The 26,605-nt window shown below is 33.3% G+C and overlaps 5 protein-coding genes across 7 annotated transcripts in view; 3 read left to right on the top strand and 2 right to left on the bottom strand.

Moving 5' to 3' along the window:
• The first annotated feature begins 47 nt into the window (after positions 1-47).
• Positions 48-10,488, top strand: LOC123701784 (stromal membrane-associated protein 2). 3 transcript variants are annotated; one of them, XM_045649343.1, is made up of 7 exons: positions 48-283; positions 1,813-1,943; positions 3,825-4,003; positions 4,757-4,952; positions 5,133-5,318; positions 5,530-5,981; positions 6,534-7,394. In XM_045649343.1, exons 1-7 carry the CDS (start codon positions 166-168, stop codon positions 6,571-6,573), a joined length of 1,302 nt encoding a protein of 433 aa, XP_045505299.1. In that variant the 5' UTR covers positions 48-165; the 3' UTR covers positions 6,574-7,394. The 3 variants fall into 3 exon arrangements, with proteins under 3 accessions (XP_045505299.1, XP_045505297.1, XP_045505296.1); XM_045649341.1 differs by lacking the exons at positions 4,757-4,952; positions 5,133-5,318; positions 5,530-5,981; positions 6,534-7,394 and adding exons at positions 8,551-8,656; positions 9,068-9,623; positions 9,660-10,488 and having other exon boundaries at positions 62-283; XM_045649340.1 differs by lacking the exons at positions 4,757-4,952; positions 5,133-5,318; positions 5,530-5,981; positions 6,534-7,394 and adding exons at positions 8,551-8,656; positions 9,068-10,488 and having other exon boundaries at positions 64-283.
• A 2,880-nt stretch (positions 10,489-13,368) lies between these two features.
• Positions 13,369-22,468, top strand: LOC123701679 (sister chromatid cohesion protein DCC1). The gene is made up of 5 exons (XM_045649174.1): positions 13,369-13,494; positions 20,420-20,610; positions 20,692-21,500; positions 21,868-22,031; positions 22,311-22,468. Exons 1-5 carry the CDS (start codon positions 13,484-13,486, stop codon positions 22,414-22,416), a joined length of 1,281 nt encoding a protein of 426 aa, XP_045505130.1. The 5' UTR covers positions 13,369-13,483; the 3' UTR covers positions 22,417-22,468.
• LOC123701678 (protein DENND6A) lies at positions 13,551-16,606 on the top strand. Its single transcript, XM_045649173.1, has one exon. The coding sequence runs from the start codon at positions 13,775-13,777 to the stop codon at positions 15,455-15,457; it is 1,683 nt and encodes a 560-aa protein (XP_045505129.1). The 5' UTR covers positions 13,551-13,774; the 3' UTR covers positions 15,458-16,606.
• LOC123701680 (mitochondrial import inner membrane translocase subunit Tim23) lies at positions 18,236-19,979 on the bottom strand. Its single transcript, XM_045649176.1, has 3 exons — positions 19,654-19,979; positions 19,183-19,290; positions 18,236-18,711 (listed from the first exon to the last, which is right to left on the bottom strand). Exons 1-3 carry the CDS (start codon positions 19,868-19,870, stop codon positions 18,452-18,454), a joined length of 585 nt encoding a protein of 194 aa, XP_045505132.1. The 5' UTR covers positions 19,871-19,979; the 3' UTR covers positions 18,236-18,451.
• Positions 22,469-22,653: 185 nt separating the features above from the next.
• The window catches only part of LOC123701897 (phosphoenolpyruvate carboxykinase [GTP]-like), a 53,558-nt gene continuing 49,606 nt past the window's right edge, over positions 22,654-26,605 (bottom strand). The window contains exons 8-13 of the mRNA XM_045649505.1: positions 26,172-26,385; positions 25,672-25,858; positions 25,111-25,309; positions 24,456-24,605; positions 23,830-24,027; positions 22,654-23,498 (exon numbers count right to left, since the gene is read on the bottom strand). Coding sequence (XP_045505461.1) covers positions 23,394-23,498; positions 23,830-24,027; positions 24,456-24,605; positions 25,111-25,309; positions 25,672-25,858; positions 26,172-26,385 — 1,053 coding nt within the window. The 3' untranslated portion in view covers positions 22,654-23,393. The remainder of the gene's footprint in view (positions 23,499-23,829; positions 24,028-24,455; positions 24,606-25,110; positions 25,310-25,671; positions 25,859-26,171; positions 26,386-26,605) is intronic.

The following is a 26,605-nucleotide window of genomic DNA, read 5'->3' as shown; positions in this document are numbered from 1 at the left end:
AATATTAGTCTATGACTATGACCAACATCCCAATTGTTACCACATCACTATCTCTATAAATTGACTAGCTGTCACTTTTGCGTTATGGCTTCTTGTCTTGTCTTCACAAATAAGCAGAATTCCTAAGCCACCCTTTTTCTTCTATTGAATAGCTTTACTAATAAAATGACTTCGAAAAGTGAAAAAGATCGAGCCAAACAAATCCAGGATCGATGTCAGAACATTCTATTGCAAATGCTAAAAGATGAAGATAACAAATATTGTGTTGATTGCGATGCGAAGGGTGAGCACTGAGCAAATCTCTTTTTTTATTTCATTTTTATATACGTTATAAACTCAGGGTTTCAAGTGGTTCTACGAGAATAAGACAGTTTCTTTGTATGCAAAGAGGTCATATTAGAACCTATTTAGATTATAGCACAGTTATTACGTTATGCATATAAGGTCCATGAACTTTTAGGTATTCCAGGAGCATTTAGTCATCATTTTGAATGAGAATTATTGTTTCGTATATGAGTCTAATTTGTGGATAAATGTGCTATCTCTTGGCCCTGTAAGATAATATAGAAAAGCAATTTTCATTCATTGATTTGTGGCAGTAATTAAACTTATTAATGACTGCAATAATTAATGGTTAATTAGATATTTATACAACTTAAATAGTGGTAACCCAGATTCGAAATAACATCATATTTCATTAAATAAATATTTCTTATCTAAACTGATTGAAAAAACTGAATGGATACCTACTCAATTTACTAGATAATTGAATAGTTGTTAAAAGTCATTGATTTTTTCTCAATTAACCTTGATTAACTGTTATTTACTAAAAACTAATAAGCTATAATATTATAAAATGATACTTATTCATAGCAATCAATAATTTATTAATAATAGAGGATTTATGAAATAAATTTGGGAGAGATTTGATTAAATGTTTGTTTTTTCTGACTCACTGGAATTAATTAAAAGAGTTTGCATAAAAATACACACACACACAATCTTATATATTAAGAAAATAATCAATGTGTATCAGACAGTATATTTCACCAATATTCAATAATTTTAATTAGTCATTTGTATACATTCACAAATTTTACTCAAATATGTAGATAAGAAGTGTGATGTCAGCAATATTGATTTACTTTGGGTTATTATGTTTCCATTATCAATAATATTGTAAAGATAAAAGAGCATATAATACCTTGACTGAAAATGTTAATCTTAATATATATAAATCTCGTGTCACAATGTTTGTCCTCAATGGACTCCTAAACCACTAAACCGATTATAATAAAATTCGCACACCATGTGCAGTTCGATCCAACTTGAGAGATAGGATAGGTTTTATCCCGGAAATCCCACGGGAAAGGGAACTATGCGGGGTTTTCTCTGAAAACGCGGGCAAAGCCGCGGGCGGAAAGCTAGTACATACATATAATAGCTGTGTACATTACACTTATTTTGCATTCAAATTCTCTGGATTTTTTGTAATTACTGAAAGCAGTATAAAAATGAATGCTTTTAACCATAGCAAAGGGAAAGAGTTATTTTTAAATGGTATTCCTTAGGGTTTAATTTAATATTCATCCTATGAGTGTAGTATTTATGTTATAAGAAAAGAAATAAGAGACACAGTTTATTTATAATCTTTTCAATGATGTTTTCTTCTTGATAAACTAGCTGGAAGCTAGCAGTTAACTGGCAGTTTCCTGGATTTTATATGAAACAGAAAATCATACATTCTCACAAACTTTCACATTTATAACATTAGTAGTAAAACCCAATGCTAATAACATTAAAATTTTATAGGTCCACGATGGGCGTCATGGAACCTTGGCATATTCCTGTGCATCAGATGTGCGGGCATCCATCGGAACCTCGGTGTTCACATCTCCAAAGTGAAGAGCGTCAATCTGGACTCGTGGACGCCTGAACAAGTTGTGAGTATGAAAGAATTATAGTTCGATGAATTTTGTTAATAAACCTAGTGTAGTGTAGTATTAAAAATAGGTTTTTCATTAATTTCTTTTTTGTAATAACTCAGCCCCCGGAATCACAGACACAATAGAAAATCTATTGTGTCTGTCAATGGGTTATTGTAGAAAACAGATTTGCACATTTGACAGATATCAACATAACTTCTGCACACTGTGCCTAAGTTGTTGGCTGTATTGTAACCTAAATGTAAGCAATAGTCAATGTAAATGAATAAATAATTTAGTAGAAGCTGTTCCTACTTAAAATATGTATTTTATGATATAATAATATCTGTATTAAAATGCAATAATTTTTATTCAGTAAATGGTTTTTATGCATAAAGTATCTAAATTTTAGACTAAAGATTAGAAATAAAGGTATTAATCACAGGTGAAGAAAAAAAATGCATGACAAAATATGTTACCATAGCCTACTTTACATGTAAATTCGCCATAGCACGCGTAATCGGCTGATTCATGATCGTAATCAATTACGATTAGTAATTTATTGACTCGGAGACCTGTAGAGTAATTTACAAATTGAATTGATCAAAAAGGTTTTACAAGCAATTAATAACAATTTTCATGACATGAAATATATAGTTAATCTTTTTGAAAATTAATATTGCAAACCCTTTTGCCTTTGAAGCTGCTTTTCAAATCACAAGTGTACCATTGACGCCAGACTATACTATACTCTGACTATAGACTATAACTCTGTGTACAAAATTTGAATTAAATCTGTCTGTTAAAAATTAGTCAAATTCTAGTCTAAAGGAGTTGATTACATACTAACAATCAAGTGAAGCTAATATAGGTAAGCGTGTTGATATTAATTAACACCACAGATAATAATTAATTGTGAAATTCAGATTAATTTAAGTGAAATCTGCTTTCATGCTCTATTAGAAGAAACATACAATTTTAGTTCAGACTTTCGAATTTACAATATTTACAGAATATTGAATGCTCCACGCGAAATTAGTCACGCTCGATTAAAAGTTCGATTTTTGACTTAGTCACACCTCCGTGTGGCTTTTGTAAGGTATCCAAGATAGTGTAACTTATTATTTTATCGTCCCTACTTTGTAAGTTATGATTTCATAACTGATACTTTGTTAAAAGAATATTAAAACAATAACATGGGCGTGAAGCATTTAATGCAAAGTAAGCAATTTTTGCAATTTCTTTCATAGTTGTTTTGTAATGTTAGTTTTTTTTGTGATCTAGAGAAAGCTTCACACGCTGTGACTATAAACTTATCTCTTTACCAAACTTCATTAAAATCCGATCAGTTTTGACGTGATTAGAAAAAATAATAGCCATCCAAACAAACGACTATGCAATAAAATATGAAACGTTTGTGCCTATTTAGAAGAATATTTCATGTCTACATAATTCTTACAACAACATAGCAACTATGGAGTTTCTTGCCGATTCTTCTCCATAGATACTGCTTTCCGAATCGGTGGTAAATGTTAAAAATATGTATTGACGTTTCAAAAGTGCTTCTCGAAGAAGTCTAATTGAATAAATAAATGTTTGAGTTTGAGTTTACATATATATTAGGTTTTATCCGCAGCTTCGCCTGCGTGGAAAAGATAAATTTGCATGGTACAAACTTTAGTCCCCTATTTTATCCCCTTGGTGTTAGAATTGATTAAAATCCTTTCTTAGCGTATGCCTACGTCCTAACATCTACCCGCTTGTGAAATTTCAGCCCGATCCGTGCAGTGGTTTGGGCTGTGCGTTGATAGATTACTATGTCAGCCAGTCAGTCACCTTTGGGTTATATTTATTTTCTATTAATTTTAGTCCAAATTCAATGAAGCATTAAAACTTCAGGTATCGCTCCAACAAATGGGCAATTCCCGCGCGCGCGCGGTTTACGAGGCAAATCTTCCGGACTCGTTCCGTCGGCCGCAGAACGACAACACGCTAGAGGGGTTCATACGCGCCAAGTATGAGCAGAAGAAGTACATCGCCAAGGAGTGGGTGCCACCGCCACTACCGAAAGTCAATTGGTGAGTTTTCTTATATACGAAAATTGTTTAAATTTTTGAACAGGGGGTCAAGCACAATTTTTAAAAAGCCATCATAGTTTAACTTGGGATTATTTTAATTGTTGAACAATTTATTAATTTAACAACAAATTATTTTGATTGTTGATCTTTTGAAATTATTACAGTTCAGGAACGTTTTATTTCAGTATTACATCAATATTACTTTCATAAGTGACACCTTGAAGTAGTATTGTTTTATTCCTGTTTAGTGAGGTGCCACTGATGTCAAAATTTACACTTCTTCATCTCTTTCGCACGATGTGCAATACGTTGTTTCATAACTTGACTACAAAAGTTTAGTTTTATTATTTACTTCAGCTAATTTAGTTAATTAATTTGGAACTATTTATCAATTAATTTTTATTTATTGCATAAACCCATTTAAAATGGCATGGAATTTTCAGTTTATTGTAAAAATTCGCTCAAGATATTTTTATGTCATCGAACTGAAACAATTTTTATTTCTGCGTCGTGACGTAAAATTCGTGTTTCTCGCTTCTACGCGGAATATTCAAACTATCGGTTTTTTAGTTGCTTATCCAAAAAAAATATATACTTTAAAAACGTAATATACGATTTTTGATAATATCGGAAAATAGTGAGTGATAAAATATGTGTTACGATAAACAAACCCTGGACCTATTACCATCACAGAAGTTGGTAAGACGTCTCACGGGATCGGAATTTGAAGTGGCTTCTGTGTGTATATTACAGTGTTAAACGTCGCCGCGTATCTGGCCGTCAGCTAGACTTGCTATGGGAATATTTAGACTCCCATAGAGACTTAGCTTGCGCCTTGAATAGGTCGCTTCAAGCGAAGGAATACGCGACACGAAAGTGGAAAGAGATCGCGGACCTGTTGAACGAACAAGGCGACGGAGCTCTGAAAGATTGGAGGGAGTGGTCTAAAGTAAGTCAGATTTCATTACATAGTTGGTTTAATTCGTTTTTAAATGGAAATGTTGCTAGTTGGATTCTTAAATAAGATAAACACCATTGAAATGAATTTTATAATATTTCTTTCAATATAAAAGCTTATAAAATGAAACATGTTTGGCAGTTAACAATAAAAACAGTTTTTTTTTTTTAGTACTGGGTGGACTACAAGGCGAAATTAAAAAAGAGGGCATCCGTAGTACGCTCGTCACAAACACTGACTGGAGACGAGACAGGGGACGACACAGCTTTGAGCGAAAGGGATTTAAAATTTCTCCAACTAATGGCAGAAGATCACACGCAAGGGCCAACAGAAGTCCCAGTGGAACCATACCCAGAAGTGAGTGCACTAATCACTAATTATTTTTGAAGTAAATCTTTTTTAGGCGCGTTGAGAGTAAAATTTCTAGGTCGCTTCATGGCAATACCGCCACGTCATGGAGTAAGGCGACAATTTTGGTATCTTTGAGAGAAATTTCACTTATGACACGTGTGCTCGGCACACACTCTGTTTTTATTATACTTACTATTCTTAATCTATTTGTTCACAGCCCTCGGACAGTACAACATCAATCACTATGCAAGATTCCTCATCGTCCCTATCGATTCATATCCACCCATCTAGACAGCAAGGGAATACCCCCACATTGACCCTGTTGCCTCTTCGTGCTCCTACGCCGGTATATGAGCCGGTACAAACGATCGAACCGGACCCGTATCTTCTAGCCGCACTACAATCAGTGCCCAAATTAGAACCTAGGCCAGCTTCGCGCACACCTTCGCCCGAACCTTCGCCAGAACCTTCGCCGGTACCTACACCTTCACCGAAACGGTATAGGGAAATGACAAGGGCATCTGCCAGAAGGGCTTTGGTACAATCGGCTAGAATTAGAGCAAGGGCGGCGGTGAGAAGCAGTCGGGCGTTGGAAGTTATTGGTAGGAGCATCAGGGATGTGAGTCGGCAGATGCGAAGTATTAGAAGCTCGCTTGGACGGATAGAAAGGTAATATTTTGTCTTATAATTTATTACTCTCATAGTAAAAAGTATTTTTTTTTTTCAAGATTTATTGTGAAATTTGTGTTTATTCGTCGCTCTTTCACATCGCAATAGAGCTAATAAATGATATGATTTTTTGAAGTGAAACTTCTTTATCGTGGTTGAAAAAAAATTTATTGTAACAATTTTTCGTTACGCGTGACATTTTTCCGTTACGCGCCATCTTTTTCTTATCCCTACCACACGTATTTCTGTAGAGTTGCAAATTATTATAGTAAATTATTTTTTTAAAAATAAGGTCATAAAGAAGTTTCACCTCTTACGTGTGTACACTAGTACTCGCACACATTTTTGTCTAGAGATAGGTAAAGCTAAGCTGAAAAGTTTAATTCCGATTTAAATTTTCTTCCACTTTGCTACTTTTGCGAGTGAAGCCGCGGGCGAAAAGTGTAATTTATATATTTAAACCTAAACAATTTTTTTTTTGTAAATAAATTATTTCAAGTAATACTAACGTAAACATAAAAAATGCTCAAAATAATCTTATTTTATTTACAGTTACATGGCTATGCAACATGGCGGTCCCAGACCGGATTAAATTGAAGCAAGATGGTTGGTGTGTGACATCTCGCTCACTCAAGAGAAACTAAACTATATTCGAGCCTGGGTTCACTTCCTTTTTGTTTAATTTTGGCAATGGGCGATTTTGTTTATTACAAAGAATGTGCAATTCGTCACAAGAATTTGCCACCACGCGATATGTGATAAACTTTTTATGTTATTGTGTACAATGTACGTTATAATTTATATTCCTTAATACATTTTACGCTGTCTTCATTGCAGCGAGCTTGAGAAAAATATTTTTTTTTAATATGCGATCAAGAAAAAAATAACTTATAGCTCAATAATATTTCTAATACACATAATATATTGTAAGAATGGTGACCCTTTGGTGTGTACATAATATGTTTTAGTATTTCTGCCATTAGGTTACTTATTAAAGGAAAGAGCGGCCGTACACGGACTGCTCGAGCGGTCGGTCGTTGACTGCTCGAGCTGTCGCTACAAACCGCGCAGTTGACGGCTTGAAGCGGTCGCGACGGCTCGAGCAGTCCGTGTACGGCAGTGAATGAATGTCCATAGTACACCGCCCGGTCGCGGCTTCAGGCCGTCGGCCTCAACTGCTTGAACCGGTCCGTGTACGGTCGCCCAAAGAGTCCTTTTTAAAGCATTTAATTTTAGTTATCATTATGGTCCTTCTTTCCTTCTCAGGTAGAAAGGACACATTTATTGATAAATAGTCGAATAGAAATGCTAATGTGCTAATGTAAATAATGATATCAGTTTTTAACCAACTTCAAAAAAAGGGGGAGGTTATCAATTCGGCTGGTATGTTTTTTTTTTATGTATGTACAGTGATTATTCCGAGGTTTCTGAACCGATTTACGTGATTCTTTTTTTGTTCGATGCGGCATGGTGTCGAATTGGTCACATAAAATTTTTATTCGGATAGGCCCAGTAGTTTTTATTTTATGGGCATTTTTGCAAGTGCAAGTTTGAAGTCGGTTGTTTTTAATGCAGTTATCACTTGTATAGTTGATAGTTGTGATAAATTGTTTATATAGATAAGCAAAACATTTTCAGTGTTTTTAAGCTATTGCATAGCTTCTATCGCGGGCCTTGAGCGCGGGGACCGAATCGAGAAATTCCGTAACGAAAAAACCTCACGCTCCCCACTCCGACGGGCGGAGGTGTGGCTTGAAGACATAGCATGCAATAGCTTGTATTCATTATTTTCTCCAATACTTTTTAATTGTACTGACTAGTATTAATACATAGAATTAAAAAAAAATAAGTGTAAATAAATGATTTGTTATTATAATTATGTGTTTTATTCTGTCAATAAGTATAATTCTTATAGTAAGTATGTAATGTGTTTTGTATCTCACAAATAAGGAACATTTGAGACGTAATTTCATTCATTCCATCATTTTGCAGTATGATAAACTATTGAATTGATGAAAATACTCAACATCTATGACACCATGTCTATGTATATTGTATATTAATCTATTATCTATTATTTATTCTATTCCATTCTTGATATTATGTGTACGGGACATTTATTTATTTATTCCTCAAATATGGGGCTTCCAATTACAAATAATTCATAATTTTCGATTTTTAACAAATTCTGAAGCTTCTCAATGAAACGGATTAATTTCCAAGAGTAAGCGAGAAATGATCTCAGTCAAAATATTTCTTAATGTAATATTATTATATAAATTTTTACTGTAAAGCTTTGTCATGGTGCATGGTAATGTTAAAATAGTACTGTTTTAAGAAATGGTGTTTGATCTGTATTATTACCCCCTTTCGTAAGTAAAAGGCCCCAAGTTGTTTATTTTAACATTTGTCTCCACTGTTCATTGAGAGCTGATATATAAGAGCTTCTTTTACGACATTAAAAAGACAATACATATATGAATATTCGTTAAAAGGGCATGTAAATAAAAAATAAATATCATCATATAGCTGAGTAGTGGTAAATAATCGATTTATTATATTTTCACAGGGATAAAGAAATAGATGAAGAAATAGAAAGGCAAAAGAGGAAAAAGAAAGCTGCAACATCAACTCTGGGACCATTGCCAGCACCTAGCAATGACAAAAAATATAATGTAAGCAATCTTATACTATAAAAATGAATCCCAAAATGTGTTGGTAAGCGCATAACTTAAGAACGGCTTAACCGATTTCGTTAATTATTTTTTTATAATATTCCTTGAAGTTCGAGGATGGTTCTTATGTAGAGAAAACGTGAATATGTACCACGGGCGAAGCCGGGGCGGACCGTTAGTATGCTATAAAAGTTTTCTATGATTTATCTATATTTTCATGTTCACATGATACGCAAGTAACAATGAAACCAAAGTAATTCTATCAGTCAAAGAAGAGTATATTTTTTACTAATAATGTTTAAATATACAATTAATATTGTATAGTGTTTTAAGACATCTTTAAAACCTAGATCATGATAGGAAATATACTCTATTGTTATAAGAATAATAAATATTGCAATGCACTTTCAGAAATCGGACGTCATACCAAGTATACCTAAACCAAAGTCGTCTGTCAGTCCGAAACTGGGCCGCAGCACACCAACCATACAAGCAGAGGCAAGCAAACCCTCTAACGGTTCAGCAGACCTCCTCGGCCTCGACACAAGCAAACCAGAACAGAAACAAACAAACAACGACGATATCTTCTCGAGTTTCTTCTCAGCGCCACAAGAGAAACCGCCGCAAGCAAGCCAAGAAACTAAACCCGATTTAAAAACGGAGGAAGAAAATTTCTTTAAACAACCCGCGCCCACGGAGAAGGAAAAGAGCAAATTGACCAAGGACAGCATATTAGCGTTATATAGTCAAACACCGTTAGTTAACCAGTTCAATCCGGTGCAACCTGTGCAACAATACCCCTTCGGGTATCAAGCGCCCGTGTATAATAATATGCAAATGCCGAACGGTATGCAGGGGAGCCAAATGAATCAATTCCAACCGCTAAGCGGCCAGTTCGCGCAGTATCCACAGCAAATTCCTCAACAAATGGGTCAGCAAATACCACAACAAATTCCTCAGCAAATGGGTCAACAAATACCACAACAAATTCCTCAGCAAATGGGTCAACAAATACCACAGCAAATGGGACAGCAAATACCGCAACAAATAGGACAACAGATACCGCAACAAATACCACAACAAATAGGACAACAAATACCGCAAATGCAACAAGTGTTCCCACCGAACCCGCCTCTAAATCAGTTCTTCAATCAACCGCAACAGTTATCTCAACAATTCGGTAATCTTAATCTAGGACAAGGTTTTCCAAACGCGTTCCCGCCCAACAGCAATATAGCTAGCAATTCCACTTGGCAATAGACAAGATTGTGGCAGTGTTTATTATTTGTGGTGTGATGTTGTCTATGGCGTCATGTCTGTACCGTTGACAATAAGTTCACCTTACAATAGCTATAGAGATCTAGGTTCGCTGTCTGGCAAATAACTTAATTTCGTGTTATTTTACAAGTTTGCAGTATTTTTTTATTTGAGAAAATGAGGGTAGTTTGCGAATTCGCGGACTGTTTATTTGTTGCGAAGTTGTAATCTAATGTGTCTTTCAATACATACTACATAATGTATTTTCAATTTTGAGTGCTAATAAATTATCTGTGAACAGAGAGAATAAACAACTACTTCAAAATGTTTTATGCAGAAAAATTCTACCACACTTATGTGATTATTATATCAATTATTGATATATAACACATGCTTTACAAAAGTAAACTCTGAAATGGAATAATCTTTCATAGTCAGGCAGTGCATCAAAATCTATTAAAAATTGCCTCTTGTCACATACATATTATTATTTAACAGTGAAATGAGGATAACATATATATTATTTTATTGGTATGCCAATTAAGTTTTTATTATTTGTTATTTTTGAAGTGAAACTTCTTTAGGCGCGTTGAGAGTAAAATTTCAAGGTCGCATCTAGAGTAAGTCGACGATTTCGGTGTCTTTGAATATCAAATAAGTTTCGCTGTATTTTTTCTTTGTGCTGGATTATTTTGTCAGGAATGAATTAATTTTATGTGCGAATAGATTTATTACATGCTGATACGTACATTATGCTAAAGAAATTTCATTATACGTTTTTTTGTTCTATAATAAAATTATTAATTTAAGTTTGTAATGAATTTCATTACTTAAAGATGGAATATCACTATGATCATATTATAATATTTTGAAGTGAAACTTCTATATCGGGGTTGGAAAAAAATTTAGTGTAACATTTTTTCGTTACGCGTGACATTTTTCCGTTACGCGCCATCTTTTTCTTATCCCTACCACGCGTGATTCGACGTATTTCTGTAAAGTTGCATACATATAGTAAATATTTTTTTTTTGAAAAATAAGGTCATAAAGAAGTTTCACTTCTTACGTGTGTACAGTAGTAGTACACGCACACATTTTTTCTTTTATGTGCATGTATTTCAAAGTATTATATTTAATTAAATATGTGCTTCTCGATACTTAAAAAAATCTATATAGAATTTTAATTTTTGGCGGTAAATAAGTCAGAAAGTGGTGTGTGACTTCACAGCATTATAAGTATAGACTGTAAAGGAATGATTGTAAACATGGTTATCTTTATACTGGCAAAGTCTTCGCTCTTCGCTATATTTGAGAAAAAAAAGAAAAGGTTCGATCTTTGAATCTATCAGTGCGGTAGAGAGAGACGAAAATACCAGAATGTCTCTGGTGTGAGCAAGATGCATAATGCTTATGTATCTTGTTTTAGTGTACTGAAGGCTAGTGTGATGCTTTGACTATAATACTTTGTAGCTATTTTGAAATTGTATTTTTAAGTAGAAAATTTATTTTTTTAAAGCACATTTATTTAAAAAATCATTATTTACACATTCTTATTTCCGCGTGGTGTTTACGTATTTTTTGTATAGTTACAATAGTGATTTGTCAAGCACTGATTTATTATTATTTTCTATATTGTGGTGCAAATAACATACTTAAAATTATTTTGTAATGTGTAAATTATATAGCTTACGTGAATGCATTTTTAATTTTAATGTCAATATTGTTGCTAATAAGTCGCTGTTATTAATTATAAATATTCAGTGTGGTGGTTCAGTGTCCTGTTACATTATTTCTTTATTATAAAATTCGATTAATAGATGTTGCAAAACAATTTTTTCGTTAATTCACAATATTACTAATAGAATTGGAAACCTATTCCTCTTATGTACTTATTAAAATTTTTGCATTTTGAATAGAAACTATAAAATATTAACACATGTTTTAAGTAAATACATTGCATAAAGCAATACTGTATTTATGATTAAAAAATCTACACGCCATCTCACTCGCACCTCTGTTTTCATCATATTATGCCATCTTTGTATTTCTAATTTCTTACATTTCACTTTATTGTACATTGATTGAGTTATGAATGAAGAATGAAATAGGTAATTGAATCTTTCACATATTCTCAGAGATACATAGTATGATTGTATTTTTTTATATAATTGTATGTGCTATTTGATCCTAGACTTTGATAAAATCAAATAGGTGGATTTCTATTATGAGCATAAATGAGGTCCCTATTGCTTAAATAATTTTAATTTAAATTGGCAATTGTTTACATGATGTCTGGGAAGTCTCATTACTTTTCAGTCCTTTTGTGTAACAAACAAATATTTTATTCAAAATTAAATACTTAATAACAAATATTTCCTGTCTTCTATTTTGATTTTATCAAACTTAAATAGATATTGATGTGCGACTGATGAATAAAGATTATAACTATAAATTCGAGAATAACTCATTCCATTATGATTCTTTGTATAAATAATAAATATTATAATGATTGAGTCAGAAAGCAATCGGTCATATTGGCATGATTTGTATTTGTGCAAACATTATTTTTCGTTTATAAATAAATATATACCTAATGTCCTCACAGTTTTGTTTTTATTTAAAGAGTTTGAGTAAGTATTCACTATATTATATACCGAGATCCAGCTCCAGAGAGTGCAATAATGCCGTAAATAATTAATGATCTAAGTTAAATTATCAATCAGCCTCGCAATAAAAAAGAATAAAGTAGTGATTTTTCTTAGTACACATAATACATTGAAATAACTATGGTCAGCATGGACCGCTCATGTTGATTTTAAAATTCGCTCAAATCCGTACCAGACAGTGGAAAAATGACGATTTGTTTCAAATACGGTCATCTCCGGACTCCAATACTTGCTCTGTACCGGTGTGTACCGGACTCCGGTCTTGACAAATGACATATTTTCAGATTTCCTAATTTATGCGCCATATCCATTTCGACCAATGACCACTCGGTAGGTATTCCGCAGCCTTTATGTTGCAAAATTTCCTCCGTTTACAAATGGCGTCCGTCACTTTACAAAAGGAGGATTTATTTTTGTCCAAACGTCTGCAAAAAGACCGTTGTGAGACAACGGAGACTCGCTTCGCGAATCGCGGGGCTTTTTATGGTACAAAATTACGAGCGTTTGTAAACTTCGAAATAATACAATTTGCTTGCAATAATATTATTATTATAACAAGTTTTAAATTTCAATAACTTGAGAAAACAAACCGCAATTTTAATATAACTAATTATTTGTCGTAGATAGAAAAATACAATTTAGATTTAATAGTCGTGAATCGCTTGTGAGTCGTCCTATTTAGGTAATCTCTCTCGGAATATTGTTTTTTTTTACAATAAAGGGATTAAAAGACCCGTATCTGGGCCTAGCATTGTTTGAAAAGATAATGAAACTTTTTGGACAATGTTTACCTTGTTTTGTTTGACAAAGTCAAATATTGTGATAGTTTTTTTAAATGTGAATTTAGATAAAAAAGTGAAATAACTTCTTCAAAATATTATAGAAAATAACCTCTTTCAGAAATATGGATATCGGGTAAGAATTTCGTTAAATTTTTTGATTATCTTCTTCAGGAAAATCATGCAAACGTTCCTCATAGTGGCATTCATTTTTGTTTTCGCGCGCGCAGCCATGTTGACGGAACAGCTGTTAAGCGTGTAGCGGACAGATATTCACTTCGTCTATTTTTAGCGTAATATTGAAGAAAAAACAATGTTTGTTTCAACAAACAGTATCGATAAAGTGTAATTAAAGTGTGGAAAGTTTTAATTAAGTTAGTGATGTCCAAAATGTTCATACATTGAAAGTGTTAGCAATGGCTTGTGGAATACAAAGGTGCGACAGTGATGTTTCAGTGTCTGATGAAGAATATGAAGCAAAATGGGGTAGATTTTCCGACTGGCTGCACTGTATATGTGTGGTTACGTTTGATTTGGAGTTGGGACAGGCTATGGAACGTGTGTACCCGCCGAGTGTGAAATTGTCAGATCAAGAGAAAAGCAACATTTGTTACTTGGCGTTCCCGGATTCCAACTCGGGCTGCATGGGCGACACTCAATTTCACGTTCGATTGCGTACACGTGCTCCATTAACTTCACAACAGTTGATATATAACGAGGACAGTGTGTCTACACTTAGAGCGGATCCGACGCATTATTGGGGCTTCGTTTATTTTCGTCAAGTTAAAGATCCGACCTTGCCGCGCGGCTACTTCCAGAAAAGCATTATTTTACTTACGCGCTTGCCTTTTATCAACTTGTTTTATAAAGTAATACAGTTGATAGCTCCAAGACATTTTGAGGATGGTGAGAGTAGTCTTGAAGCAGCATGTCATGATATAAATAGATGGCCCTTGTTAAACGCTGGTCAAAATATAGTTCTGCCAGTTTTAGGGACAGTTTTTCAATCATACATTCCTAATCAGCAAACTGGTAAAGTTACAAGGTCAGATATAGTGAAGCAAGTTCATTCCTCAAACATACCACATGTTATGGTCTGCATACAGGATGTTAATGTATTTGATGCATTGGCAAGTCTTATATCGCATCTACATCTACTTTGGGAGTTGGTTCTCACAGCAGAGCCAATAGTTGTTATGGCCAGTTCACCAACAGAATGTTCTGCTTTAGTTCAAGCTCTGACACACTTAATTCGACCATTGCCATACTCAGCAGAGTATAGACCATATTTCACAATACATGACAGTGAATTCAAAGAATTTACAAGGAAACAATTTAATCCACCTTGCGTAATATTAGGCGTGACCAATCCATTCTTTACAAAGACATTACAACATTGGCCTCATACCATCAAGTTGGGTGACTCAACATCAATCAAAACAAAATTACGGAAAGTTGGTAGTATTAAACATTTAGACACTGCACCAGGAGTGTACACTCAATATAAAACATTTTTGGAAAAGGATAAGTCTATAATAAAAAAGTTACACAATGGAATGAGAACTGACCGTCCTTCAGAAGTTCAAACAGCGATGGTAAAGAGACATTTATTGGAATTAACTCAAAGCTTCATGATACCTTTAGAGAGGTATATGGCTTCTTTGATGCCCTTGCAGAAGAATATATCTCCATTCAGGTCACCACCTGTGCCAAATCCATTTAATCCTGAAGATTTCTTTGCTTCATTGCAACAAGCAGGGCCTCAACTAACTTCAGGTATCAAAGGTGACTGGATAGGGCTCTATCGACACTTCTTCCGGACACCAAATTTTAGTACATGGTTTCATGAAAGGCATAGTGACTTGACAAATAAATTACATGCCTTACAGTTGGAAGCATTAGCTAGTAGTGATTTAAAAAAATGGTCAATTGGGAAGAAAGAGGTGGAAATAGTTGACATGGTCCTCAAATTGAGAGAGGTTTTAAAAAATAATCCCCCCGTGGGTGACAACACAAGGATGTTGCTTTCACGGCAGTTGGACGACTTGAATTGTGTTCTTGAAGACGATATGAAAGCTATTTTGAACGCAGCAACGTGACACACGACTTGCTGCACCCACAAACTGAGAGGTTGCAGCAACAACTGTAAATTTTACTTCAAACTTACATACCTGAAATTTGTCCCTTGTGCATAATTGAAAGTCCAGTCAGAATAAGGACAGTGCAATTTTGAATTTAGATAAATATATTTAAGATACTCATATAGTTTTATCAATCTTTGTACATAAGCATCTAAATTTTAGTTCTAATTGTTGCTTTTAACGTTAGTGAATACCTTCCTACTGTCATCCCGATATGTAACATAGACCTGAAGATTTAAATTTTTCTTTCGAACCACTAATCTTAATGACTAAGTATGTATTGTTAGTAAATACATGTTATTATGTTAAACTTGGCCTTAATGGTTGAATTATTTTGTAAAGTACTGTTGAATATAATATTATAAATCTGGAAAATATATTTAAAATACGATCAATTGTAGAATTTAGTACTAATTAATGATCTCGAGGCTAGAAACAGAAACGAAATATCAAAACAATATTGAAAAGATGATGATCTGTTTCAAACATATTTATTAGGCGTGAAAATAAGAATTATTAACATAATCGAAATATATGAAGCTATGGTTTTTAGAATAAAATATATCTATACATTATTCTTTAATTATAACTGTTTTTATGTGTAGGATATGTAAATAAACAACATCTTCCTCAAATTATATTTATATGTGAAATTATAACTTCCTGTAGTTTATTATAGGATTGCACTGCTTATAATATTTAGAACACAATAACAATTCATAATACATATTAACTCTATATATAATAAAAGAATAATCTTATAAAACTCCTTATTAAATGAAAGCTATAGTATACAATATTTTGCTATACAATTTTAAATAAAATAAATATGCACCATATGTAGCCTTTATTTTTTTAACAAAATATAATATTTAATTGAGTTATAATGCATTGTGTAAAATATGTAGACAATATTGTACTTCTGTATTTAGAATAAATGTATGTCAGTTGTAGGAGTGGATAGATAAAGTGTTTAAACTATGATAACATATAAAATAACTAGCTTTCCACCCGCGGCATCGCCCGCGCAGTTAAAGAAAAACCCGCATAGTTCCCGTTCCCGTGGGATTTCCGGGATAAAACCTATCCTATGTCCCGGGGTAAAAAGTAGCCTATGTCCTTTCTCGGGTATCAAAATATCTCTATACCAAATTTCATCCAAATTGGTTAAGCAGTTAAGGCGTGATTGAGTAACAGACAGACAGACAGAGTTACTTTCGCATTTATAATATTATAGCATAGATCACATGTTGTTTATTTGTACTTAAATTCCTAATTGAAACAATATATTTATTACCGACCAGTGTGAGTAATAAGTAATAATGCAAAAATAATTGTATCATATTTCCTGCATTGCATTTTCTATTTTAATAAATAATAATAAAAATATTGTGAATAAAGCTAGGCCATCTTTTTAATTAATCTGTCCACTTCTGCATTTCTATAATTAAATTTGGATCAATAAGAACACCTAGGAACCTATTTTTAGTTTGTTAATTTTCACCTTTTGCCCATGAAATAAAAATTTTAATTGTACTGTTTTCATCTTCAAAAGGTCAGTGATAATCATAAAAATATGCTAATACAATGTTGTAGTTCTATAATTTTTTTATTTGTTTTTAGCTATTAACAGCTTTGAAATTAGGAGAAGTATTTTGATTTAAACCTAAGTTTGAAAAATAATATGTATATCACAGTACATACATAATTATTTTCATTTAGAATGAAAAAAATACTGCTATGATTGAATGTGCAAAATTGTTGTCTAAGATGTATAAATTAGAGTTTATTTTCAATTGAATTAAAATGGAGTCTCATCTCCACTGAAATCCACTTCTAGATAATGTTATCTATTGCAATTACGTAATCAATGTTCAAGTTATGTTTGTTATATGTTTGAGTTACTAAGTACTCTAGTAAATATATGCGTAAATTTTATATAACTATTTACTATTCTGTGGACAATATGAAATATCAGCCTCTTGCTTATGAATTATTTTTAATGATTATTATAGTTCAATTCAAACTTAATGGCGGTTCGGAAGTTAGGTGCAGGTGCGAGTGTGGGTGCACACAGGTCTCATAACGTCCTGATAATACCTAAAATTGTTTTCTGCGCATCGGATCGTACGATGTTCTGAGCCGCCATTAAGTTTGGATCGTACTGTAAAGTTTATTTGTATCATACTAAATGTGTGTGTAAGTTTATTTGTATCATTCTAAATTTTATTTGACTTTTAGTACAAAGGTTTGACTGATTATGCGTTTTATTAATTTCACATCACTTATTGTAAATGTTATCATTTTGGATGTGAGAACATAATACATATTTGTAAATAATTTTTTAATTTGTGATCTTGCTCAATTTTTGCAAGTAATATGTATGTACTTCTCCCCTTTTAACATATCTAATAGTTATTGTTTCAGAAGAATTGTAATTAATAAATGTTTGTTTAATATTTTTAACCAGTTAACTTGAACCCCAATGAATGTCAATTTTATTAATTACACATTTCTCTTTATTTTGGTGGTTAATTCATGTTTCGAAAATTGTATGTGTGTGAAATATTTAGTTGACAAAAAAATTCCTTCATTCCAGTTGCATTAAATTATTTTGATCTTGTGCCAAAATTAGATCACACATAAACAATACACATGACCACTAACAACCAAAACATGATTTGTCATCATCACTATAATAACTGTAACTGTATAAAATAAAAAAAATAAAGACAATTTTCCAAACAAATTCTTTTATTAACTAATTGTGCTTCCCGTTCCGATATGGAACATATGACCGGCAACAGGATAACATAACACACTGAATCTAAACAAGCCATTGTAACATGGAGCAAATAAGTATCCAATGGCGTGCCCGACCCTTTGGTGTAATTAACATAACTTAAAATAACAGTCTATTTACAGAATTAATAACATGTTACAGTACTGTAATCACATTCTTATATATCTTGCTTTACTCCATATATTGTCGTTGTCTGTTAGAAGGGTGTAAAGCCCTGCTAAAGTTAGACCTGCCGCCGCACCGAGACCCATTGAGCGAAGGCCAGCTGTGCTCTTGTATAGAACTCCAGTTGCAGTTGCCGCAATGAAGGTGTTTGCGGTGTCCTCTTGGTCTCTTATCCATGTCACGCCTAGGGCCATTGTTGAGTAAAATGATGCCAAAATACCTAATGTACAGCCTGTTGTTGTTCCTGAAAGATGGAGAAAGATTATATTAGTATTAATAATTTAGAATCCTTTTGAAATTATTAGTTTATAAGCACAGAAAGTACAATAGAATAAATTAACAGTAGGGTATTTCTTCAGTCAAAACTTATTGCATACTAGCTTCCGCCCGTGACTCCGTCCGCGCGGATGTCGGTCTTCGCGTGGATGGTTTATTTCTTCATTTTGAGTAACTCTGACAATGATATCTTATAAATATATATTGGACCCAAATACGGCTAGGCCTATAATAATATGCAACGTGTGTTCGCGGTTCTACAGAACAACGTCTATGGATAAAACTGAAAAGATTAATTTTTTTCTACGTATTTTTCCAGGATAAAAAGTATCCTATTATACGCCCAGGATAATAATTGCATATATGTATCTCATAATTTTTAATATTGGTATATTGATCTATACTAAGTAAAAAATTATAAATTTCTAGTTGTACAAACCTTGTTTCATAACATAGTTAATTAATTGTGTTCTTCTCACTTTGCCTGTTTGACCTGCTAATGTTGTTGCTCTTAATCCTTTGTAAAGTCCAACCATGCCTCCTAAACCTGAATAATAATAAAGGAGTTAATAAAAAAAAAAATTATAAACTTTGAACTATATTTTAACCACAAGAATATTATTAATAATTTACATTTCATCAATTTAAAGACGAAAGCTTTTTTTTTGTTTACAATATCACAATTTTTTTTAAATTATTGACAGGAAAATCCTTTAAATTAAATTACTCCTCTTGTAATATTCAATGGTTGCTATTTGTAAACATTAACGTCTCACTAAACTATCGATTTCAAACTTCAAAACAATTCTATTCATTCAACATAAAGGTACAATCGATAGAAGAAATACATTATGTAAATTCAAGTTTTGAGGTTATATTAGCAATAGGAATTCTTCCTCATTGTACATACCTGAACCGGTCATGAAGGACATTCCTATTATTGGTAAAGCTACATTCGATCGTCTCGCAGTCGAAGCCATATGACTCTCATCAGGATAAAGGAACTCTGGTTGCATTTTCGGAATATAGTTAGGATCGAAGTTCAAATATGGGGAGAGGTTTGCACTAGCTTGATTATTCTTGTTTTCATTTTTGTTTAACGGCAGTATATCACCGAATAACGACATTTTCGCAGTTTTTCACTATACGAGGTAAAATAAAATGTTCGTTCGTGATTTAGAATCACGCAAAAATTTATAAGGATAGGGTAATGTCAAACTGATTACTGATATTCGAATGACATTTTCCACAGATTATTATATTATATCACTATAAATTGACAAATGTATCAGTGTTGCAATACAATAAAATAATAGCAATAGTGCTTCAACACAGTGCTTCAAGCACGCTTCAAGTACAGTAAAATTTAGAAATTATGGTAGTTTTCCAATTACAGAGCATAATGCGACTCAGTGGCGCACAATGCCGAATTTAAAGGGGAAAAATTAAAATTTTGTCACTGAGTTGGCATCGATTGCACGCATCACACGCATTACTTTTTAAGAGTGCTCGATTGTGCGAAGCGTTGCTGTAGTTGAAACATTCAACGTTAAGCATTATGCCGCATAATGCGCTCTAGTGCTGTAATTGAAAAACTACCTATATTACTTGGACTTCATGTTATCCGAAAATTGATTTATTGTATTATTAAATATATTGTATGGTTTGTGTTACAGCGAGATAAGGACACCAGAAGATGTACGTAAAGTAATAAAAACGGCTAAACTACATGAATCGGAGCTAACAGAAATTACTCAAGTTCTTAGGTTTCCGGACCCCAGTACACAAAATGATAACTTAAGACTTATGCTTCTAGATGATAATTTACTGAAACAAATTGAAGCTGGAAATCAGTTAATATTCAAAGGTAAAAAATTGTCTAACTTTTACTCGTCCTAATTGACTTTATTGCTTATATAGTATATAATTAGTTTCTTTTGCATTATAGGTGATGAAGAAGAAAATGTAGTGCTATGCACAGATAACAAAACATACGATGTTAAGGAAGCAGAGACTTCCAATAGCCTTCTACTAGTTCCAGACTTATTATTCGCAGCAGCTAGTGGTTTAGATGAAACACTCGCCAATAATTCCATCGAAGGTGATTCCGATTCATCCTTCGAAAGATCCAACACAAGTTTGAATAAGTCAACAGATTCCGACGATGGCAGACCACCTAGGAAACTAGTTACGAAGGATATAGTTAATACATTCTTCACATATTACGAAGTAAAACCTTGCAAACCGCGTCTTTTGAAGTTACAGAAACTTCTAGAAGCTACGAAGTATTCTGGTGCGGAACTCGAATATACCATCGACAAAACGAAATTGCTAAATTTTGAGGGTATTTTTGATAAAGTGCAAGCGTCACGAGCGGAATTAAAAGATGAATTAAAAAGAATACAAGCTATTAACATCGATGGTTATTATCGATTATTGGATTTTGATTACGAGTTTCGAGTTTTGTCCTATATGCTAGATCTTATTGAAGAGAATTCGTGGCCTTTAGATAAAATATCAAGGGAATGGACACTTGATAGTTTAAAGGATCTTGTGCCTAAGTCTATACTGGAAGCAATGTTCGATTTTTATACAAATAAAACTGTAGAAGAAGAAGGGACACAATATTACAGATACAAGGACGATAAAGTCTGTCAGTTTTTGGCTAGGGTTCTGTTAAAAAGCGCGGGTAAATTCAATTTGCATGAATTTCTACAAGCTTGGCGGGATTCTGTACCGGAAGGGATGATTACAAATGTACGTATTTACTATTTGGATCTATAAAATCTATTATTCTTCAGATTTAAAATTATTTATTGCTATGCTTTCTCAGTTGCTCGTTCTCATTTATAATGTTAAGTCATTATAAATTTGGCATTTGCCACTTCAGCTTCGTCTGGATTGACCATCCAAAGCTCCGCAAGATAATAAATAATAATGCAAGAGGTTTTAAAAACTCTTAAATTCCTTATTATTTTCATTTCATTTCAAGAAATAATAATCATGATTACGGATGGCAGTGGTTTTAGGCCTCGCCACTTTAAGGCGCTCGGTCCGCTTTTTTTCAAATATTCATAACTTACATTAATTTCATACTAAAAAAACTAAGAAACAATAATTTCAGGAAGCCTTACTATCTGGCATAGCCATAGTCGATAGAAGCAGTACTCCACAAGTTATATGGGGGTTCGTAGAGAGTGATCTACCGGAGGATATCAACGAGAGGTTCAAAATACTGTTCCAGAGTAAAGCCAAGTGGACGGTTGATGAAATATCTCCGTATATTCAGTAAGTAGTAGTATTTTTAACTGATTTCGAAATGAGGGGGTTTTTCAATTTGTTTTATGTTTTTTGTTCGTTTTATTCATTCAAGCAAAATGATGTGGATTTTGTATTTTTTATTGAATCTGAAGTTATTTCTTTTGAACAAGAGAAGAGGAATAAGTCGATTACCAAACATGCTGTTAAATTTATCTATATGTCTCTCTATGCAATGTATTATAATTCAGTAGGTATATTTCTTTAAATACTTTATCTAAATATATGTAATACTTTTTTTAATTTCAGGTCATATGCAACGGAAAAATTAAATGTCAATGCACTTTTAACAAAATATGCTCGGGCGTCGACTCAAAACGGTGTTCGAGTGTTTTCTGCTAAGCATATGAAATAAGTATAATGTTGTTTTAATTTTTAAATAACTAGTGTAAATAAATATTTTTTTTACATTTTTTATTTACTTAGTAGTAGTTATTGGACTAAAAAAAATAGCTTAAGAATGATTGTTATTTTTTGATATTTTACAAATCGAAAAAGGATACAGCAAAGTATCCTAAAGAATAGTAGTAAAAGTAGGTTGGTTATAGTAAAGTATAATAGAAAAGTACAGTAGTAAAAGTAAGTAGGTTTTAATAAAAATTATTTATTTTAGTTCTTACAAAATATAATTCTTACAAACTAAACATTTACTTAAAACTAATTAACACAGCCATGTTTATCCACACACGATGTTGCCAGAGCTCAAAAATTCATCCGTCCAAAAATGTAATTCGTTAACAATATTTTATTAAAAAAATACGAACCATCTGGTTTATTTAATAGTCTTAAGGGGCTGACAAGACCAATTTTGTTAAAATTGAAGTTATTTGAGCAGTTTTTTAAGAAAAGATATTTATTCTAGCCCATCAAAAAAAAATATGTTAATATTTATCATATTTCGAAGACCGTGGACGGACTCGATACATAATTGGACAAAATCGGCTAGATAGAAAATAATTGCAAAGATTGGTCTTAAAATCATCATTAAAGATTCTATGTCTTTATTTTTTTGACGTACGGGTTTGCAATTTAAAACATGAAGTCAATATATTCATACCTGAACCTCTAACGAGTCATATTTCGCATATGACCCACACTTTTCCTTAAATCACATATTTTCTTATTATTTACTTCTACGACCCGGCCCCGCCCAGTAACAGTGATATTGCGCTCTCGTTTGCGCACACTGTCAAATTGTATGGGAGTAAACGAGAGCGCAATTTTACGCACATTTTGCGCACAGTTACTCAATCATCAATTGGGTCTTGTCGGCCCGTTAACATAGCATATTATTTATTAATATTAATCAAGTCTTTGGTATATATAATTTATCTATGAATTCTGAATGTTTTTCTTTAGAGTCATCAGTTGGTCCCACATTTCGTTCGGTAGATCTTCACCGACTTCCTCTTTGAAGTATTTTCCTATCGCGTCAGCCTGAAAATAAAGTTTTAAGTTAATTTTTTTATATAAAAATAAGAAGTTATGAGATAAATAGGAATGTAATGGAAACACTATTAATACATCGATACATTAATAGTTCTACTTTTTTTAAATCTTATTGAACGGATTGATTTCGCGTATAATTATGAATAGGCTAATTAGCTTACTGTGCTCTACTAGACTAACACGTATGACTAGTCTCTCGCCTTGTATTGAATTAGTACAGTTTCAAAATCGGCTTAATTTAAGTTTATTAGAAACAAAGTGGCACAGGGAATTTTCATTCTACCTCCAAGAATCAAATTTACACATATAAATTACTTACCTCTTGCAACCAAAACTCCTTCGGTATACTGAACAGTTCCTTCATGTTGATATTGCCCAAATCCTTTGTGTTCAAAGCATTTTCTTTAGGAATATAACCAAGAGGTGTTTCTACATGACAATCTTCTTCGTCACATCTACGTAACACCCAGTCGAGCACTCGGGAGTTCTCCCCGAATCCTGGCCAGAGGAATTTACCCTGGAAATTGGCAGATTTGTTTAAAAATGTTTGACTGGCTATACAAATATTACTTAGAAAGTAGGACGCAATTAAAGGCAAGTGATATGTGCTAATTTTTCGTTATATTTATGTCGAGTTGTCTAGCTAAGTAAAATGACCATAATCGCATTTGTGGAGAATGCCTTGTATTCATTATTAATGAAATCGGCATGTATGTATACTGTCCATATTACTTTATTTTAACAATTATTACATTATATTTTATTACGTCGTTCTACAATATGTGACATTATGTCATTCATATAATTGGCAACAAGATAAATTATCACTCCATATTTCCACCAATCAATTGATCTGGCTGCCAGAAAAGTGAATACCCTGCATTTCAATACAAAACTACAAAACCATTCGAATGTAAAAATAATTTACATTTTCATCATAATTACCTCGCCATCCTTCCTGAACCAATTGACATGGAATATCTTGGGCATCTGTCTCCCAGCTCGTGGCATGGATAACCAATGGCGGAGGTACTCCCCGAAGTTGTAGCCGAAGAATGGACGCATTGCGAACGGATCGTGCATTACTACTTTACCCTGGAATAAATAAATATTGGAACTACAATGTTGGTGGCGAAAGTTTGAAGCATGTATCTGATCTTTATTTCTAAGGCAGGTTTGTAAAAAGATATAATGGAAAAGAAATTTGTGATATTTGTTAAAGGTCAGGGATTCAAGCCAAACTTTCTTTTGTCAGCGACGCATTTTTCACGCAAGTTTATATCTTTTCCATTTAAAAACTGGGTAAAACTTTACATTATAGGGCGTAGTTGCGAGTCGTAAATTTTTTTGTGGTAGCTATTTAATTGTCCTATGGAACCTAAATCTGAAATTTCACTCTGAGGAAACTTTTTCCATTCGCCATAAATGATAAAAAAATAATTTCTTCCCAATAGTTATCCAGGATATTTCAATTTTCTTCGTTTGAGTTTCTGTCAACACTTTCCTTCTAAATTGGCCTAGTGCTAAATGTAGTTATTTACCTACTTTTCTAGTAAATTGCCCTAAATAAGTACTAAATATACCCATAAAGTCTACTTACAGCATGCTCAGCAGCAGCTGTAGCCTCAGACCTCATAGAAGCGCCCATGAACACTCCATGCGCCCAGTCCCTCGCTTCCACCACCAAGGGGACTCCTTCAGGCCTTCGCCCTCCCAACAAAATAGCGGATATAGGTACACCAGCCGCACTTTCCCATTCGCTATCTATTATTGGACAGTTCTCTGCTGGTGTGCAGAATCTGGTGATGGAAATTATCAGAAAAGCTTATTATGGGAAATCTAAAGAAATAATGCAGAAAAGCGAAAAGACAAAGGATATAATATATTATTAGGTGATGATGATGATTGGAACGACTATGGTCAAGTCTTAAACGCATTCAATTTTATAGTTTTTCGCATCCAGAAACACGCAACATTGGCTCAATTGGGCATTTGAATCAAACTTCAAATAAATTTGACCGTTTGCTACAAATTCCATGTCGATGTAAGAGATTTTACTCTAAATGTTGAAGTCTGAAGCTGAATTCCAAACTGAATTTTGAATTATGAACTGTTTCAATCTAAATTATACCAATCTATAATATCCTGAAGTATTTTATACCTAGAATTAGGATGAGCAGCCGGAGCTTTCCTATCCCATTGTTTCCCCTTCCAATCTGTAAGACCCTCGGGCGCTGCTCCCATCCCCTCCCACCACACGCCGCCATCTTTTGTTTCCGCGACGTTAGTAAATACTGTGTTTTTGAATACTGTTGCCATTGCAATCGGGTTGGTTGAGCTTGATGTGCCTGGAGACAAATAGTAAATTGTTAATCTTAACTTAGTTATGTCTGGAAGTGTTTAATCTATTTTTTTTTTTGGATAATAAAAAGTTATGATTGTCATTTTACTCATTAGATAAAGTACTTTCGATAATGTTTCGATATCAGTTTGAAGTTTTTTTGATATAATATTATGTAATAGTTACGGAATTATTTCCTGTGCACATTACGATTACACCTAGCGACTATACCATAGACAACAATAGACACACTGCACCATAGACACTACCAGATGCAACACTAAAGACAAAAGATTATGATATACATCATAGACACTCACCAGGTGCAACACCAAAGAAGCCGTTCTCCGGGTTAATGGCTCTCAACACGCCATCACTATCGAACTTCATCCACGCGATGTCATCACCAACACACTCCACCTTGTAACCGGGGAGGCTTGGGCTCATCATCGCAAGGTTAGTTTTACCACAAACCGAGGGAAAAGCGGCTGCTATGTAGCGTTTTTGACCGCGGGGGTTGGTTATTCCTATGATCTGTAAGTAAATAAATATGTTTTACTATCTGTAAATAATATTTGTTGAAAAAAATTACATAAGTAGATGAGATAAAAAATACTTAAGATTGGTCGGGTTTAGGTATTGTAGATGCCACAGGTGATTCTTGATAGAGAAGGTATTTTAGGAAGTGATATTTCCCTCATTCACTTCAAATATTTTTAAGGTTGGCAACCCATAATAATAACTTAATATAACG

This window comes from Colias croceus, chromosome 22 (assembly GCF_905220415.1).
Source record: "Colias croceus chromosome 22, ilColCroc2.1".
Lineage (NCBI taxonomy): Eukaryota > Metazoa > Arthropoda > Insecta > Lepidoptera > Pieridae > Colias > Colias croceus.
This window is presented reverse-complemented; position numbering and strand designations above follow the sequence as displayed.